Source organism: Dermacentor variabilis, chromosome 11, assembly GCF_050947875.1.
Source record: "Dermacentor variabilis isolate Ectoservices chromosome 11, ASM5094787v1, whole genome shotgun sequence".
NCBI classification, from domain to species: domain Eukaryota; kingdom Metazoa; phylum Arthropoda; class Arachnida; order Ixodida; family Ixodidae; genus Dermacentor; species Dermacentor variabilis.
This window is the reverse complement of record NC_134578.1, coordinates 30055839-30075992: the sequence shown is the minus strand read 5'-3', so window position 1 is coordinate 30075992 and position 20154 is coordinate 30055839. Positions and strand designations below refer to the sequence as shown.

The window sequence follows — 20154 nt, the reverse complement described above, 5'->3', positions numbered from 1 at the left end:
ATTTAAGTAATAAGACGCTTTGATTCCTCGTGCCGAGCACGCGGGTTTTTTTTTTCCTTCAGCTTAAGAGTGCATTTAGTTTGCACATGTGGTGCTACTGCAATAAAACTCTTTGATTAAACTAGATGAGCAAAACGAGAACAAAGTGAAAGCAGGAGCAAACGTTTCGACAAGTGAACTTCTATTCTTCAAGTCCTTGATAAGACAAGTCCACTTGTCGAAACGTTGACTCCTGATTTCACCTTGTTCTCGTTTTTCTCATCGTCTTGAATGTCCATTTCTTGCCTTCCCCCTGTTTTCCTTTGATAAAAGTAGGGCATTCACGTCCTGTCACAGCGGTTACACAATAAACATCCTCTTTATTTTACATTTTAAACTGTTTCATAGTACAGCATTAGATAACAATGTTTCGCTGTTTGTCTGTGCACTGAAAATGACGCCATCGATGGGAGAGCACGGGGGTATAGGTTGTAGTACTTAGGCATGTGTATGCTTTCCAATAAACTTGGTTGCGAGTTCAGCGCTGTCCTCTGTCTTTCCTGCATTCTGTCTTTGTCTTCCTGCTCTACCCCTCAAAAATGTAGAACAAGTTCAATATGGCCGAATGATCTCCAAGGTTTCGCTTCAGTATCGAGTGCATATGCGAAGCGCTCAGGTGTCTTTTCTTTTAAGCGTTGTAGAAAAAAAACATATTTAAGCTTTTCACGTTCGAATGGGCAATGCACTGGAGCTGTCATTTCTTTAAAATTTTTCTCTGCCCTTGTAAAATAACCCATCAAAAAATTTATGGTAGAACTCATATTATATCTGCCTGTGGTTCTATTTGGGGGTGGATTTTAAAAGAAAGGAGCTCCTCCGCGTCGCATCGTGCAGAATATTACATTTTAGTTTATTGTGCATTTGCGGCGAGTTAATTTCGGTTTGTTAGAAAGCACGACGAAAGTGTTTTTAAGCCTGCTACGTTTGGCTGATAAAGGTGTAGAGCTTTGATTACTTTTTTTTTTGCAGATGGCAGGCTACTTTAACAAAGAACACCATGGTGCAATGTAATTAAGGATGACAGTTTAGTGTGTTTTTCGTTTCTGTCCACACATCGTCGTTCTATTTTTCTTAGATGTGATTAAGATTGCGAGTTTTTTCAAAATCTAGCCACGTAGCAACTGGCCACTGCCTGTTATGCCCCTGTAGCTGACGTGCAGGCATTGTTTGTGTCCTCGACTTGTCTGCTACCGCTATGACAATGACAAAACACAGCAGTGGCTTGTGTAAGATACGTGAACATGGCTTCCGAGGACTCTGAAGCAGTTTGACGAGCTAGCTTCTAAAAAAAGAAAGCTTTTTGTCTGATAGGCAAACCAGCTGAGCGTCGGGTTCGACGGCTCATAGGAAAGAACCACGAAGGATGAACGGGACTGTTGTGTTTAAAACATTCCTAATATTTCTGGCACTCGCGAAGGCTAACCACGGTAAGTGTTGCGTACGGGTGTCGTGATCGCCGCTTGTGCCGTGAGTGACGCTAAATGGCCCAACGTTGGACTTAACACTTTCCTCGCTTGAGGGGAGCTCCTAATGCGCTCGTAACAACGCACGCTGCCCTATACGTTATTTACGTAAGCCCGTGATATAATTAAGTGTATCGAAAGCGGCTTGAGAAAAAAAAAAGCTGCAGTGTAAATTGGACAGGGCTGAACATAAGGAGTCAAAACGTCCTTTTTGAGGTAGTTTGATTTCAGTTTATTGTGTTCGCCTATTCACTGCACGAATGTCTGGCAACTGATTTTCAGGGATGACAAGCGAGTCTGGCTACTGGGAAGCAAGTGGGGAAATTACAAAGAATAGCAAGCAATCTTCTTTTTTGAAAAAAATACGACACCTTTATGTACCGAAGGAACGCGGAGGTCATCACAGAATCATTATATGAGGTTATTCAGGTCGGCGTTTTGCTTAAGTGTTCCAGTGAGCCACGGTAGCACAGGAAAATAAACGTATTATGCTTAGCCAAAACGTCAGCATGTCTACGCGACACCTATTCGAGAGCTCTTGCGCTTCCGGTTATTCAGTCTAGATTCTGACTAGCACAGAAATTTTGGCTGCTTGGTACGGACACTAAAATACGTTAAAAATTGACTGAGTTGCAAAGACTTCCATTCTTGATTTCTTGTTTTACTTGCTTTTTTCAATTATTTAACATTAAAAACACGTGTTGCCTGTTTATCTGCTTCGTGCTCATTGTGTGGTGCTGCCGCTATCAGAATGTTTTCTTTTAAATTCGTTTTTCCTGCTCGGTGCACCTTGGAAATAAAATAAAATAGTTTTCATAAAATTACTTTTTGCTCCAAGAAATCAATTTAAACCTTACACATTAACCCCAAGGTCCGATTTTCACATAGATTTTCCATATTGTGCAGCGAGGGCAAGGTTCAATGCTTCATTGAAAGAAAGTTTCCAGCGGATGGACTATCTTTCTGAGTAAACGACATGAATATTGTTTTTGGCTGCATGCTGTGTCCATGAGAATATTAAATATAGTTCTTAAGAAGTTTTTGGCAGAAATTATTTAGCACTGGCACGCTGTCCGGCCTACAAGGTTGGAGTCGTCTTGCTGTAGTAATACTATTTGTTATTTTATCTCTACTACTCTACTAGTTGTCATTTAAAAAACGCGAGGCAACGTGATCAAGCGCGCCCTAGAGCGGGCAGGAAGAAGGGTTTGGGCAACGGAGCGCTCCTTTGATCCCCTAGCGCAGCCGTGGCTGCGCAGTGTTGTCAGCGTGACTGAGCGCCTATGGGCCCGCGCGCATTATCTTGGAGGCAATCTGCGGCAGTTGCAAAGTTTGGGCGAGCCGAGCTGGCATAGTGACTGTACGTACGCTACTTGCCCGCGTGCCCAGTGTTGTAGGTCTCTTTAACTCAGGTTTTGGAAACGCGTTAAAGTGAGAGGCTGCACAACGCATTCGCCCTTTCAAGCTAGCGTTCTTCATTACTGCAGCGTTCTGACAGGTGATAGAATACAGGTGACAGAATAACGAACCTCACATCATGCAGTTGTCTAATGCTTTGCTATCTTTATGAGCGCTTCGCCATTAAAGCGAAAATACGCTTCTCGTTATACAATCAAGGCTTTGCAGCATTATATGGACGAGCTGGGACATAGCAAGAAAAATAACATTAATCATGGGTACAGAGGAATGCACCTAGCAAAAGCGTCCATAAGTAGTTACACAGTAGATCATGATGCTACCCGAAAGCATCAGTAAACAAAATGTTTAAGTATGACACAAAACATCACATTTTCGACCGAAAGGCGAAGCATCGAGTGTGATAACAAATTAGTAGACAGCTATAGAAGTAAGGCTAGTAGTTTTATCGACCGTATAAATTCGCAAACATTCGCTTACCAACTGAATTAACAAACACTGTGTCACGCGCACACCGGCAAACAGAAGCACATCTCACTCAATTAACATGGACACTCGCTGTCAAAACGGTTCCATGAGGAAGAGCGGCAGCATCAGCTGGAAAATTGACTTTGGCGTTGCCCCTCGCTTCAACGCGAACTAAGCTTCGAGAACACAGCCCACAAAAAGCTGAGCCCTCGGCGCATCTCTGTGGTAATGGCACATCGCCTTCAAAGCTCGCAATAGGCCCTCAGCCGCGTCATACGCATCCGCCACCGCAGTAGAACGCCCCTCCCCCTCCTTCAATTCTTGGTGCCTTGGTGCGCGGTGGAAGACGGCGTGCTTCTGTCTCTGCGCAAGCGGGTTCAAACCACCTTCCTCGGCACACCCTATCAAGATTTCGCTTGCACCTATAGCAAACTGCGCACATGCATGGTGTTACCGCACTTGGACTTTTTATGGAGCATCACGGCAACTCCGATGCCGATGGCAGAAATGCGCCTGATTGTTGATACAAATTCTTATCGCAATAATAAATTTGAAAAGCGTCATTCAGAACAAAATATATTAATTTTGGTGTGTAGGAAAGTAAATGAGTCTGTAGATAAGTCAACGTGAAAGGAGGTGAAAGAGAAGAATAGTTCTAAAGACAGCTTGGCCGGTGCCCTCCTTCATTTGAGATCAAGCTTGTGGCTCAGTGAGAGATATTGTGCAAACTCGCAAAGTTAAAGCGAGAACTTTAAACATTCAATTCAGTGACCACATCATGTGAGTGGTTAAAAATAATTGACGAAAAAACATCATCGGACAAAGGAATACCTTGTATTTCCTCCGCATTGAGCAATTGGGTGCATATAAATTCTTCTGATACACATATTCATCGAAAAAGAAACATAAAATAGTGTCAATATGTACACCTAGGACATTAGCTTTCGGATTCCGATATTAAAGAAATAACCCCTGAAACAATTTCTGCAGTGCTCTAGCACTTATGCTTTATTATATGTATTCTTTTCATTTACGCTCTAAAAAGGTGACAGTTCGGCATTTAAATTATTGTTCGGGGCGTGGGGGAGGGGGGTAGAGGGCGGCGGCACGGTCGGTTGATAAGCGCCTACTTGACCGTAATCTACTTTACGCGTGCTGTAACTTGCACGAAGGTTTTGAACTAGTCGATCAAGTTTCAGTTTTATGACTTGATTTCTGTTGCCTTTTGAATTCCATATCCACGATTAGCACCAACGGCAGTTAAGTATGTGCTCCACCCGTAACAGAAGGCTAAGTAGCTGCTGTAGCACAATATTTTACCAAAAATGACAAAATAACTATTATTTGTAGCCTACTTTGCTTCTGAGTGTTACACATGGTAGGACCACGTATTAATTTGACAATATTTTATACGTCCAAGAAAGTGCTGAAAAGGAACGATAAAGCATATCTCATATTCTAATGTTTTCACCTGATAGCAGTCTTGTTATTTTCGAAAGTTTTTTAGAGATATAGTCTAAATGTCAATCCTATGATGTGTATGCGGAAAAATATATATATATCCAAAGCCTTATGCTCCTTAAATATAAATTCTATTCCGAAGTCAAACAGAACAGTTGCAGTAACGTTATCACGGCTTATGTAAAAGTCAGTGCCATAAAATGCAGTGTGCTGGACTGTGCCCTTTTCTGGAAGACAATAGGAACTCCTTATATTGGAAGCTTAAGTTGTATATAAAATCTAATTTCAGAGAAATTGTCGTCATAACATAATTCCTAGGAAGACATATTTCAGCAACAAAGTGCGCATTGCAGGTTAAGTAAATATCTAAATATGAGATTCAAGTTCATGAAAATTAATTAGTGAGGACCATTAGGGCAAAGAAGAAACTTTTGCTCAAATTAAGACGGCCCTGATCATAGCTAAATCGAAGGCAAACTGATAGCTGCGCACCCATGTGGGCTTGTCTCTTGGGCATGGTTTCAGGACTACAGACCGACTCCATTTTCAATGCCATAAAGCATAGCTAGTTGAGCCCGTATGCTCTGCCTGCAATAGTGACCCCGCAAACCACCTCTCACAAAAGTTAGAATTAGTAAAGAATGCCCGCAGGTACAACAAGAGCGTCGCAAACGCGGGCTCATTAGTGGGCTTGAGCTTTGCAAGAGTACTCTTCACGTGAGGAACACCCATTGCAGGCGCCTCCCTGCCACCCCCCCCCCAACCTCTCGCCACCCTCGTCCGCTGTGCAACCCCCAGTTTTTACGTTTCTCATTTTACCACCTGCAATTCCTTGCAGCATTCAATCTCCCAAGCCAAGACCAGATAACGAAAGCAATCGGCAATGCAGCTCTACGACAAGCAGGTAATGGTCTTGATGATTGCGCCTGCGACGGAGGAATAACTCCTTTTAACTCACTTCTACATTTTAGAGATTGGGACTGAGCCTGGCAAAAATATCTTGTGTCGCGCTGTGTCGTCGTTTTATATCTGCTTTTGTCCTTGCATTGTGTGGTGCTGTAACGTACCTTACTATGAATCCCAACCAACTGGCCCAACTTGCCGTTTTGGTGCTAATGATAAGCCGGGCATCATTGATCAGCGCGTTTGTGTCATCTCAATATTAAAAAATTGTCCAGAACACTGCACGCGTAGGATAATGCGAACTTAAAACTGCCTTTCTGAAAATCGAAAGAAGAACTAAAATTTCAAACTGACTCATAAAACAAAGCAACCAAAATCCCGCAGTATTCGCGTACCCGCACGACTGATGGCTCTGCGGACAACTGATGATTACACAACCCGTCCGGCTGCGAAAAGCGTCTACAGGAGGGAGGACGCGAGCTGATGACAAAGCGAGAAAAATATTGGACATGACAGCAGTGGCGAAGTCAATACCATCCGGTTCGAATCTATCAAGTCGCCACGTGGCACTGTTTGGCACGTCAGTTCCCAATTGACACTTGTATTTAGATTTCCTTCATGACATTTCGACAACGCTGTGTTCAGGTTCATTTGATGCTGTTTCTGAAATAATTATAAATTATTAGCGCTTTAGGACTTACGATAGCCTGTACTGGTTGTACATGACCTCTAAGATTTGGCATACCGTACCCTGAAGCCACTGGAGGGGCCATATCTCAAAGGCCATATGTTAAAAGTGTCTGCTTGTCTAATGATTTTTCTTCGCTAGGTATTATGTTTACGTTACGTATTTTTATGTTTCTTTTTGTATGATCTTATATATCTTTAATGATATGTTCTTTTGTTTTGGCGCCACAACCAAAATTTTGCCAAGCTGAAGCTCGCGGTTGGTTTCGATGGCTGCTAACTTCCCGAAAAATTTTCATTTTGATGGAAGGACAGTCGTTCTTGCGGGAAATAAAAAAGCATTCTAGGCCAAATTCCCTTTGTTTGACTACCCGAGTTCCGCTGTGGGAAACAACTCGGCATTTACCCTCCGTCTGCAAGTTGGATGAGATAGCGCCAACAGCAATCTGTAGGTAGCTCGTGGTTCCGTGATCAGCCATGTGGTAAAAGAAACGCGCGAATTTTAAGTTATTGTAGCATGTATAGTTTGGCATGCAATTCTCACAAGTTGAAAAAGAGCAAAACTTAAAATCTTTCGTACTGTTGCAGCGATTTCAACAACCTAAATTTTGCGAATACTATATTTAGAACACTTTCGCGAATCTCCAGTTGTATTTTGTCGTTTCGAAGCTGCAAGGTACCTTTAAACATTTTTTAGGCGTCATATTCTTTATCTAGGGCATTACTATTGAAAGGTTTGATTCGGGGGTGGCGTGATCATGTGGACAATACGCTTGCTCACGATATAGGATAAAATTCTTATATTTCTCGGCTAAAGTATTTAATAAGTAGACTACTATCCTTTCGGTGTTCCTTGTGGTAACAAAAACAAGATCGAATAGACCCTGTTACAATTATTTTTTACTTACCGCAATATTTTATAAAAGCCGCGCTAGAAGGGTCGCGCCGCGTCAGCGTCCCCCAACGGCAACCGCGGCACTACGTTGCGCGGTATCGGGCGCCGACCCCATAGGCCATGCCTTTGCTGCCTTCAGAAGCTATGCATTGTCCGGCGCGTGATCGCAGCTGTTCAGCTTACAATCGATGAGTACACCATGTAGACGCAGCAGAGGCCTTAAATGCTGAAAGTGGTTTCCACGCACGAAAATTGGGCAACATATACAACCTGGTGCGCTGACTTTCTTGCGTATACGCGTAGCATCCATTGCCCTAAAATCACATTATTCGGTTTTTAAGGCCAGAAGTAGATGCATGTGATATAGTCATGATGAATCTCAGCGGTAGGGGCATCAGTGCTGGCATAGGCAAGATACGGGAACGCTAAATTGCGACAGGTAGGAAGCACAACAGTTGGTACAAATGGGGGCAACATTGAAACGGGCCATTAAAGGACGTATAGACCACAGTGCTTCCGAGACGCACAGTACATAGTGTCGGCATTAAACCGGGCGTAGCTTTTACGCAAGGGTAAATATAGGTGCCCAAGATTTAGAGGCTCTTATATTCAGTACGTGGACCCATCCAATCAATTGAGATACTTAACTTTTGCTTACAAACATGTATTATTTCTCAGTGTCAAAAACTAGAGACACGTAGGAAGGGAAAACTGAAACATCGATAATTATTCTACGCTTCGCCCTAACGCTTAGGCCTATAACAACTTGAGGCTCAACGGCTTAGGCCTAAGGCTTAGGCCTATCAATTAGGCCTATCACGGCCTAACCGCTCAAATGAAAGATCGAGTTTTAACTAAATGTACACGCAAGAGCAGGCTCACTCTGAAAGGGGAACAGTGTGGTGGCTACACTATCGATCGACGACGTAAATCAACGCGACTGCAGCATTTATTTGTATGTTTTATAAAAAACTTTCCAACACGAGTATTGTTTACCTCACACTTTTCTGCTCTGTCTTGCCACCATGTACTAACGCGAGGCAGGTTCCCTGTTTCGTTGCAAGCTCCTTATATGCACTTAATGAATTTGTCTTTGAACTGATGGCACCTGAAGTTTTTTTTCCCATTTGGCTTATTTAGATAGAGCGATTGGGCGTTTTGTGATTTTGTGACGCGAGCACTCAACATACGCTTAATGGAGTGAAAATATTCTACTATGTCTTCGAAACCGGCATATAGGCACTGAACTCATTGGAAACATCATGAGAAGAGTGACTGGAACCTCCGGCACGTCGCAAGCTGGAACTGGAGGTAAAACTTTGGATGTCCAGTATGGCCTTCCAATAAATTTATCGCCATCTTCCGTGTTTCTTTACAGGAAGATACGACGATCGGTACAAGATTTATGAATTATGATAGGTGCGTGTGAAGAATAATTTGTCTAGGTTGTATTAGGACAGCGAAGTGACCTTAAATTGCAAACGGTAGGCGGATGAATAACGCGGATTTGTTTTACAGGTCCTTGAAGTTCAAAAGTACTTGGGCACTTTCCTGTCGTAATTTTGTGCTCTAAACTTTCTGACAACAGCGTTCTTTACAGTATAGCCAATTCGAACATTTCTGAATCCTTCTAAGAGCAGGCCTAGGCAGGTACCGATGCACACTGAAAACGTGACTGTCCCATTTGTATGTGTCGGAGGCTTTACGGCAATAATTAGGCGAAATAATATTAACACAATCTAGGTTTTCATAATGACGATACTTTTTGTCCTAAAGAACTACAGGTATTAATGTTCAGGCTATTCAATTAGGACTGCAGTACGAAGAAATTATCTCACATAAAAATAGGAGCAGAGCTTGGAGGAAACTTTTATAAGCTTTCCAGTAAATTGCTTAAACTGTATCTGTTTCAAGGACCCCAACCAACAGGAGGCAATTTTCTCAGCACGCCGGCACAAAATGGGGCTGGAAACTTCGGCCCACCTGGATCTGGCACTGCAGGTAAATATGCCTAATGTTTACTACAGCCTCACTGCCTTTCGCCAGCAAAGTTCTTGTACAGCTACCTCGTACAGTTGTACAGCGCCTGCCGGCGGTTGAGGTCCTTATAAAGGAGTCCGCATCAATATAAAGGGAAATTACTAAGGCCTTTCATAAACGCAACAGTCAGATGGCGAGGAAGTTTTTGTCTTGGCGTTGGCGCTTTTCAAGAAGAGTTTTCAAGAAGATAATAACGTCAGAAGCGTCATTTCAGCATCTACGTAATTTGGCCTCTTCATACTTCGCTCGTGGTTGAATATTAGCACACATCATTCATAAATAGCGCTGCGAACTCTCGAGTGGACAAATTCGGGAAAACAGGGCGGATTAAGGTGGGCAGTGGGGCGGTGGCCGGCGGCGACCGACCCTGTCAGTAGCAGGAGCCGCCAGTCGGTACGTGCAACAAAGTTGATTTTTTTTTATTCCGGCGGGTCCTACCTTACAACAGTAAATTCGCCTGACCAATATGGCTTCCAATCTTGATAACTATAACCACGGCAAAAATGAAGTCGCATTTATGTTCATCGCTATCAGGCAATAAACACCTGTCTCCCCAGGCATTTCCAAGAGATGGGCAAGTCTCCACTCGGGTTGCGCCTTGGACGTTTTGGATTATTTGCCTGAGCACTGCGTGCTTCTATTCAAATATGAGCTGGGGATTGAGCGTGATTAAAGGGCCCTCACCAGGTCCGGCCATGTTGAGCTGACAAATGCAGTGCCTGAGACGCGTTAGCAATCGTCTCTGCTAAGGATTGCATTCCTACGCTCCGTGAAAAGAGCTGAAATTTCGAACCAATCGCTGTTTGCCCTACTCCTCGTGGGCGCCACGCTCCCAGCTGGCGAGTCTACGTTGATCACGCAAGTATGCCTACGAACATGGTAGTGCTTTGAGGTTAGTGACAGTGACACGTCACTTCAATAATTATTCAAGGCAACACGATTATTTCCTTAATCTGTTGCTTAAATTGAAGAATTAAGGTTTAGAGAAATAATAAAACAAAGAAACTGAATGTTGGCGTGTTTTTGTTTTTCTTCGCACCACACCAACAAAGATGCACCGTCAACCGACTCTTTAGCTGTACCGTGGGAGAGTCGACAGGAAGGCCAGTTAGCGCCTTCAAATGGCGCAAAGCGACGAGATCAGGAAGAGTAGCGCATGCGCACAAAGTTCACACGTGGCCGCAAGTTTAGTCTGCTACACTCTAATAAAAGTTTACACCCTTTCAGTCGTCTCTTGCCACACAACAATGAACGTCATCTGTCTTGTCCGCATTTCTTTTCTTTAGTGCTGCGAGCCCGGAATTTCCCAGTAGCGAACGGCATGCGCATTATCAGCATGACATAGCATTCCTGACTGGAAAGTAGCAGGCGCGGTGTTCTCAAGAAAGGAAACGCAAGCAAGGCAGATAACGATTATTGTTGTGCGGCAGATATACACCCCAAAGGGTGTAAACATTTTTTAGTGTACACCTTAAGCAAAATTGCATCCTTTGGGTTGTATCTTGCCACACAACGGTAATCGTCATCTGTCTTGCCCGCATTTCTTTTCTTTAACGCCGCGAGCAAAGTACTTCCATGTCACCAACGGCATGCGCGTTATCAGCGTGACAGAGCATTCTGTCAGGAAAGTAATGAGCGCAGCGTTTTCAAGAAAGGAAATGCGGGCAACACAGATGATTATTGTTGTGGGACGAATACACGCCACAAAGGGAGTAAACTCTTTTTAGAGTGTGCAGGCGTTTTCCACAGGCCTGACACCGCCCGTATTGCCATTAACTCAGTGGAAGCTTCCCTGCTTATCGGAGACAGTATGTGCGCGTTAACATGCACGCGTATTTTTTATAGCATATCCCGCTGTAGTGAACATGTACCGTAGGTACATAACAAAGCGCACAAGAAAGATATGATACAGTCGTAATGCAACTTTTCAGGTTTTGTTAATTGTTTTCCTGTGCATGCGCAGAACAGCAGCACACGCTAACAAAAGAAAAAAAACGGACACAAGCCAGAAGCGCACACTCCTGCTTTCTTCAATGAGCCGGGAAGTTTGCGCCGAATTATTTGCGCCTTGCGCTTCGAGTAAACTCGGTGCGCATGAGCTTGCTGATCTCGTCACTTCACGCAGTTAAAAGGCGCTGGCTGGCTGGCCAGTCAAGGCTCGCACGGCACTGTTTAAGAATCAGTCGTTTGTACTTCCATTTCGTTTGCTTTTTCCCACGTCGGGCAGCTGCCTGGGTTGAGCCCGACACTATGTCGTTTTTCTACCGTGTTCCAGCGCTGTGAGCCTCGCTCATCCTCTCGAGCTTAAGTGCTCCTAATCGTGGCACTCACTTATAGCTCTAATCAGGTGTTCTCGTCCAGAGCGCACAAAATCATCCGCTGCACGAAACGGGACAAACGCAGCCGGTCACGCACAAGACCGTGAACGGAAGTGCGTCACTCAGCGAAAACGCGCGCGCGAGAGAGAAGAAAGGTCGGGCCCGTGAAAAATTTGTCACGCGATCCTCCGGCTACGGTAAGGCTGGACACAAGGAAGGAATTCCGCTTGCGCAAGCTAGAAGGGGGAAGGGGAGAGAGTTTCTAAATCATCGGTGACACACGCATCCTGAAATCATGGGTACATGACCCTTCGAACTTCTGCTATGAAGAAACTAACTTGAAAAATTATAGTGTTAGAAAAGTCATTATGGGGTACGTCACAACTTCTAGCGTATAACCAAAATTTGCTATGTGGCATGGTGTGTGGCACTTTAAAGCGATGTTCCTGTTACCATGTGTTAATAGAGTAAACGATTTACATCGTTCCGTAAGAGCTTGGAAGCATTTGCATTGAATATTCAAGGCAAAGACGAATGATTAGATTTCCCTCGGTGGCTATGACGTTTACGCCACCCCCGTTAATATTGTGGTATGTGAAAGCGCAATGTTCCGCGAGCGCTATTTCTGTAGCTGCGTCAAGAAATTGTAACTGCGTCTCTCAGTACGCTTTTCTAAGTTCTGTTTGGCCCTAAGTCAAGTATCACTAACTCGCCTAATTCACAACCCTAGTGCACCTTCATCCACACATTGGGTACTCTAGGCAACACTTACGTATTTACCAGTACGATAGTAATTCTTATTTCAATTATGCTCGGTGCTTGCGCCGTCTTGTATGCATGATTATACTCGCGTATATTTTTAGTCGTTTCACAGGGAACAATTCTCCATTGGAGGACGCGAAGATTCTTTGCCTTCTTTCATATGGTAGGAGTCACTTTTCCAATTGACAATATTCCGCGTGACCAGGCCAGATGTTACCAATATCTAGATTTCCTCGGAGATCTCTGTTGTTAGGTAGTCTCAAAATCTTAATCTGGGGCAATATACTGCGCACAGCTGCTAGGCTTCCAGTCTAGTAAACTAATTAAAGAAATTATATCGACTGACAGGAGAAGCTTTATAAATGTCGATTCCTGCCTCAAGATCACAAATAATTTTCTGTTGCTGTTATTGCGACCGCTGTTTTCCAGGTGGTGGATTTCTCAATACGGTGTTGAGTGGCGTGAGCAGAAGCTTGGGTGCTCCCGGTACTGGCTCTACTGGTGGAGTTCCTGGAAGTTAGTAATGACTTTCTTTTTGGTGACATATACACAAGGAAAGCTTCCTGGAAGAAACCGTTGCCTAGTTGCGTAAGATCTACTGAAGATGATGCAAAATTTTTGAAAGGAGCCGTTTTAATATTCCTTCGTACCGGAGAAGCAATGTCAATTAGCGGGTATTTGGAGTGTCTGTATACCAGTATCAAATGTGTTCACATAGCAGAGATCAACTGCGTGTTCAAAAGACCAGCCCAGGAGTGATTACAGCGGACTGTTGTCGCCGATTGCGCTGATGCTTACCTCAAGCAGTCCAAAAGTTCAATGTTTTTCACATAAGTGTTTTAAATATTAACATTGATGCAGTCCTAGAAAAGACTACAGTACGGGATGCGAGTGAAATATGACAACATGCCATTCTCACAAATCTCTATTATTGAACCCGTTAGAGTGCACGACAAATGCACCTGTTAAGCATTTATGAAGATTGGAAAAAAAGAAAGCGCAGTCTTTAGTACAAGGTTCAAGGATTCCTTGAATTTTACGAAGCTAGAATAAGGCAAGCATGCCGATGTGGTGAATTTTCGTTAGCCTCATAAATATGAATGAAATTGTCAATGTTCTCATGGAAAGCACTGCGGAAAATAACTGGTCTATCTTAATTTGAGAGCCACGAAAATTACCAGAAATGGGAATGAAATGGCGAGAATATGCAATTTGCTGCATGCGAGAACATAACCGAAATCTGTCGCATTGTACATGCGTTGTGGCTATGCCTTACACTTCCACAGCTGATATCGCACGCATAGACGAAAAGCCGAGAAAGTTAATGGGCGGACACATGCTGAGGCAAATAATCAGTAAAGCACCACAAGCGTAATGGGAAAGTGTGGGCTTCGATTTCACGTGGGATGTTGTCTTCTATTTTTTTTGTCCACATATTGCATACTCTAAAACTCTAAGTATCTTTTAAGATATATTGTTCTCAAAATTTTCTGGAGATATCATAGGTGGTGTATGGATACAGTACGAGGCCCCATGGATCAAGTACCGTAGGCGCTAGAGTAATAAATGTAAATAAAACAAGATCACATCATCCATAATGAGTTTGAAGGTGCGTTAATACTAGTCAAGAAAGCATATACTAGACACACACATAAAAAATGAAAAACAAGAGGTATACAATAAATAAAAACGATACGATTCGACGTGCGCTTTCCTCAATATTTCTATATATCAAATTAAAGAGAAACAGGTAATTTTCCCAATACGTTCACTAGGTTCTTTGTCTGTTGGTTTCATGTGGAGGTAACTTGAAGTTTAAGCTGACTATTTGCTGAAACCATAGAGGCTGCAGTAATATTAAGAATAAAGCATGTACTCCAACATTCTTCAATATCTGTTTTTGTACCGCAAATACACAGAAATCGGCGTAGACTGCTTATTAAGACAGTGCTTGTTCACCTAAAGTCCACATGCTTCGCAGTTATATTAGTTTCAACATGTTATTTGAAATGAAGAAAATGTATTGCAAATAACTTTCGAGGTTATACAGGATCAGATATTGCGGTCTTCTGTACCAGTTACGAAACCTCGCAATCGAGCACAGGACAAAGTTTCTATTAACAAAATAAGTCGTTGAGTGTTTAGTCATGGCTGAACGTATTTTTTTACACATTGATGGATGCTGACGGCCAGGTGGTGGAATCCTCAACAATATTCTCAGAGGAGGTGGTGGAAACATTGCGGGACTCGGTTCCGGTTCCTCGGGTAAGAGCAGTTTGAAGGCACCTAATGCTCTTTCTTTATAATTGAAGGCATGCCATAATGTATTTTTTTACGCATTGATGGACACTAACTGCCAGGTGGAGGAGTTCTCAACAATATTCTCCGAGGAGTTGGTGGAAGCATTGCCAGACCCGGTTCTAGTTCCTCGGGTAAGAGTAGCATTGAATTCTCCTAACGCTCTTTTTTTTATCGAAGGCGCTACGCAAACAGCACGAAACACCACTGAGTGTTTGGGAAATATTAGTGTTCACATGAGGTTCTTCTAGTAATTTTATTATTTTCTCGCTCAAAGTACAGAGCGACGAACCAGTTATGGAAAGGAAAGGATAAACTATAAAGTGGAATTATTGAAATAGTTCAGTTTTTTGAAAGAAAGGGAATAGTTTCAAGTAATGTTTCCTGAATCATTTACATGCAGTGAACACATTAGTTAGCCTGACATTTCTTGTGACTCTTGGTGATACCGTGCAGTGATTTCTCACTGTGGTCACAAAACAGATGAGCAAAATGTGATGAGTGCGTTACCATTTCCAGTGTAACTTTTGTATTCTATACTTTATTGCGAAACAATGACACACATCATGGAGATATTGTGAATGTTATGTTTGGGTTCTGTTAAAGAACAGGTGTATGAAGTTGCACCCATTGTACCTTTACACACACACACATACACACACACACATACACACACACACACACACGTGTGTGTGGAAGGGGAGGTTGCTTTTGCTTTGTAAAGACTGCAACCTGTTCTAACAACAGTAAGAACAGTTGTAACACGCTGGGTATATGAGAATTACTTTTGCCTTTGATGAATACGGAAACGTCAGTTCTGTCGCATTCTACTCCATATAGTAACACGGGGCCAAAGGAGCGTAGAAATGGAAAAAGGAGCGGCGCGAGGTTTTCGATCATCGGATGCTTCCGATCGTCCCATGTCTTCTGCCTTTTCGCTCCTCCCGCCACCTAGAAATCCTTGTTAGGAAATCCCTAACAATACATTTATTCGGCTTAAAATAGCGATGTTATAGAGTGATACTAACGCCAAAAAGATAGTTGATTAAAACACAAAACATTAGTGTTTCTTTAAAAGGTGGAGCGTTCTTCTTTCGCAAACATTGTGCTTTTTATCTGTACTACCTCCACTAGGCGGCGGCATCATTGATCCATTCTTGAGGGGTCCAAGCGCAGGGCCAACCTCCTCCAGCTCCAGTTCTACTGGTGGAACTATTGGAGGTTTGTGATTTCCTTCAGTCTCGAATTTTATGTCGCGATGCCATGACAGCTTTAACGCTCCATAGTTAATCTGGAGCTTTATTTAAAGAATTCTTGATTTATGGGATCCATGCAAAAGTGTTTAATAATAATAGAGAATAATAATGAATGAATTAAATTTTTTTTATTTTACCATGTAGTTTTTATTATTATACCTAAAGCACCTCATACCATTATTAAAAACTATGCTGTCCAGCTTTGGGATTTCCTTTAATTGCAAAAAGAATTCTTTGCGCTCTATATAATGGATACAGTATCAGATATTTTAACGTTTCGTAAACATTAAACAGTGAAATTCAAGCTGAGTTAGAGCCGGGGCTTCCACCAAGGCATACTGATACTGCCACCCCTGAATGGCTGAATTACATTTTATTTTGATGCTGTTATGACCACCGTGATCCAGGAAATGGATTCCTCAACAACATTATCCGAAGTGTGGGTTCAGGCCTTGGCTCCTCCAGCTCTAATTCTCAAGGTGAGTATGCTTGAATGTTGGTGACGACTCTCTTCTAATGAAAACGGCAACCTTTCACTTAAACTACTGGACCTCAAATAGAAAAGCTATAAACATGTTTCGTGACCGAAGCGAACTTATGAACCTCCGAATCAAGAACTTCATTATATAAACACCACATAAGAATGCCAATATTATGCATGTTGAACTGCTGGAAACATAGCGAATGGTTCTATGAAGTCTGGAAATGGGGGGGACTCTGCGTTAAGCAGGCAATCAATTTTCATGCCCTAAAAATTGATTTATAGTACTTAGAGAGTTGTGGCATTCTTAGCTTATGTAAAACGTTTGAAGAAGATTATTCGCGAAAGAGAACACCATATGATGAATTTGGTGAATTTACTAAGAATATGTAATGCCTAAACGGAGGTATAATTCAAGAAGTTTTGATGGAATTCATCTTTGAAGGGAATATCCTAATGCCATTAGTTCTTTGCAACACAAATACTTCAGTGTAAGAATATAATCGTCATGCTTCCAATGCTTTGCCTTAGCAAATGTTTTGCTCTGGGACCGGACTAAGTAACTCAAACCATATATTTGGTATGAATCATTCAGCACACAACCTAAACCTTATATAAAGCTCTTTGCCTTAAGTGGTGTCGAAGTCATAAACGAAGTGTGTTTTTGGGTTGTCAATCATTAAGCGCTATTATTTTGTGTGCTTTTCCTTACCGACCCCTAGGTGGCGGATTTATGGACAGGCTCATAAAGCAGGCGGCAGGTGGCGCTTTCGGCTCTCCTAGTGCTGGCACGGCCGGGAATGGTAAGGGAGGTGGGTGACAATTTGTGATCTGCTCAGCCAAACTGCAATCCTTTTACGTTCTCATTACGAGCAATATCCAGCTACGAAATTCTCGGTTCTGTCTGAACGCTATACCTGAGGTTTCTTGTATGCTCAAGACCGCATAATTTTTTAGTACATATTGTTACGTTGCAGAAGCCAGATATATAAATGTATTTACAATACTTAGAAGGGAGACAACGACGCGTAATCAGAATGATTGTCGAGACCGATTCCGCCTCTTCACGTCAAATGGTGTTCTTTTGACTGGCGCCACTCTGGATTGCTCCGTAGCATAACCCCTGCCTGTAAAAGCGCCGTCTTGGCGCTAACTATAAGGGAGGTGAACTCACGGCAAAGTAAGGCTTGGGCTGGGACACGTGCACAACGTCAGTTGGGACAAGCGAGTCCAGCGGAGCCATCCCGTAGTTCACATCGCCAATTTTTGTTTGTTTACAAGCCGCAACTCATTTAGTTCTCATGAAAACAGGTACTTGATGATTTCAGTATGGGTCGGTCACGCTTGCAGCCATTTCTGCTCATGACTATGTCCATATTATCTGCTTTAGCTGCAAAATTTTGAGGTTTAGTGATATCACGGCAGCTCAAGCCATAATGATACTGGTTAAAATACACTCTATCAAAGATTATTATCTCTCTCTCTAACGTTTGCATGAGCTAGAAATGCAAACGCCAGCGTAACCTTATACTCGATGTGTGGCTTCAGGGTTGAGCGAGGCTGTCAGACTGCAGTTTCCCAGAATGCACGCTTGACCAGCGCTAGTTGCTTACGAAATGCGTGAAAGCGCGATGGATCAGGGCACCGTTGACTTCGACACATGCGCCAGGTGGGAAACAAGTTTCCTTACCGCTGAGGACGAGTGAGTCGTACGGTGTCAGCGCTATTTGTAACTTGACGGACGCTCTCAGTTCGTGTGAAAGAATTATTGACAGCTTCCCGTAATCACAGCACCCAGAAACTGAATCGCTTGTGACTGAATAGTAGAACAGATGTTTAGGTACTAGAAAATGCCGTTTTAGGCGCTTTTAGTGGGGCACTAAAACTGCCATTTAAGGCATATCTCGGCACCAAATACATACATTTAGACATGTATTGGCTTAATTAATAGGAACTTCCGCTGTGCATTTGTGGCTACCTTATTGTGTTTTATAGGAACATCGCCCTATAACCCTCTGCTTTGTGAAAAATCAAAGTATTTTCTTCATAAGAAAGGAGGCAAGCAGCGCACGTTACAAGAGTTATCTGAAATTTTATCTAAATAGACATCATGAGAAAAGCTGTAAAATCGGTAAAAGACAAACGCCACTATAACACTTTCGGATTTCTCGTTGCGCCTTTTTAATTGAGTATTGGTTCGTAAGCAGGAAAAGAAGGCTGAACCTCCACTCAAGTTACCGGGACGAATGTGTACTTCAGAACGTTTGATGACTCAACGCACTCTGGAACTCCAGAACATTCGCTGTTTGGAAGCCGCTGACAATTCTTTCAACACAGAACATCCGGGATTTTTTGTTCCAGACAGACTGAAGCCTTGCACTAACGCTATCAGCCACAATTCCATTCCGGGTGGTGTTTATTCTTTTGTGAAAGGTGCAACATACACCAAACATTCAGGGTTACAGTTGCGGCCGAGCATTCAAGTTTCCCGATTATGTCGGCTAAAAACATAAAGCGAACACACAAGAACGCCAGGTCACCTTCAAGTCTATCGTCGCGTAGCGCAGTCTGAGCTCTTCTGACTGTGATGATCTGGTCTAGCGCAAAGCTGTCAGTAATAGTTGTTGCACAAGTTTGTGGTAATAATTGGCCGCCTTCGCTCACCTTCCCCAGCCGTTGGTAAAGCTATAAACAAACCAAAGCTAGAGCAAAGCATGAAAGAAAGACATTTTATGCTCTGAAAATCTAATATAGGGACCCACATTGAAATCTACAGTTTTAGGCACAATAAATGTATGAAATGAATTTTTTCTAGACCCATATTTGGTGTCTCTGTGTTAAATAGGTACGATAAGGAGGCAAGAAAAAAATAATCATTTGGCCTATAGTTCATGTATCTTACTGATTACGAGTCCCAGGATGCCTGAAGAAGCGGTGTGCGCACGATGGAAAGTGCCAGTGTTACAACCGAAAATATTGGATAGTGTATTCTTACCATACGATGGCCTACGTAACATAGTCCGTGACAGAAATGTGCTATCGTGGGCTCATCTGTATTTTGGCGGCTAGAAAGTAAAGTTATTCAACGGAACGCGCTTTTCCGATTTCATACAAAATTATTGAGATAAAAAAGTTGATAAGACGACGATGATTAATTATTTAGCTCTAACACTAAAAGGACAAAGAAGCAAATGCCAACACAGTCATGCGAGTGACGAGTTGCCTCACATCTTCATAAAGTGACACTGACCGCTAAATAACCTTCATTCTCATTTCAGGCTTCAATATACTGTGAAGATTGCCACAGCTCACCCTTCTTCAGCAGCTTCAGCGTAATCTGGAGCTACGAAGAAACCATCTACAGCCTGTTCGCCTGATTCAATAAAATGTGACAGCCTTAGCACCAATTGCGAGACAGCAGTTGTATTCTATTGCGCTGTAATGTTCTCTATATGTATTGCTGGCATTTTACGATGTTGCTGAATGATGCAGCAGTGTTGCTGAATAATTGTTGATTTAAAAAAAAAGAAAAAGTAAATGCAATGATTTTAGGTTACTTAGCACCACGCAAATTAACACTTGTAAAAAACCGGGTTGAAAAGGGTCGGTATAGTTTAAATTCAGAATGTTTCTTCTAGACACCATTAAAATTTTTACGAAGTTTTGG

At 42.6% G+C, this 20154-nt stretch overlaps 1 protein-coding gene across 3 annotated transcripts; it reads left to right on the top strand.

Annotated features, from left to right (window-relative positions):
- Positions 1 to 1284: 1284 nt before the first annotated feature.
- On the top strand, positions 1285 to 19901 carry LOC142563641 (uncharacterized). Of its 3 annotated transcripts, none has more exons than XM_075674221.1 (11): positions 1285 to 1466; positions 5686 to 5751; positions 8572 to 8643; positions 9247 to 9333; positions 12882 to 12968; positions 14646 to 14717; positions 14813 to 14884; positions 15885 to 15971; positions 16414 to 16485; positions 17210 to 17290; positions 19766 to 19892. In XM_075674221.1, the coding sequence occupies exons 1-11, from the start codon at positions 1403 to 1405 to the stop codon at positions 19780 to 19782; spliced, it is 777 nt and encodes a 258-aa protein (XP_075530336.1). In that variant the 5' UTR covers positions 1285 to 1402; the 3' UTR covers positions 19783 to 19892. The 3 variants fall into 3 exon arrangements, with proteins under 3 accessions (XP_075530336.1, XP_075530335.1, XP_075530337.1); XM_075674220.1 differs by having other exon boundaries at positions 1287 to 1466; positions 17210 to 17299; positions 19766 to 19901; XM_075674222.1 differs by lacking the exons at positions 1285 to 1466; positions 5686 to 5751; positions 8572 to 8643 and adding an exon at positions 8709 to 8751 and having other exon boundaries at positions 17210 to 17299; positions 19766 to 19901.
- Positions 19902 to 20154: the final 253 nt, after the last annotated feature.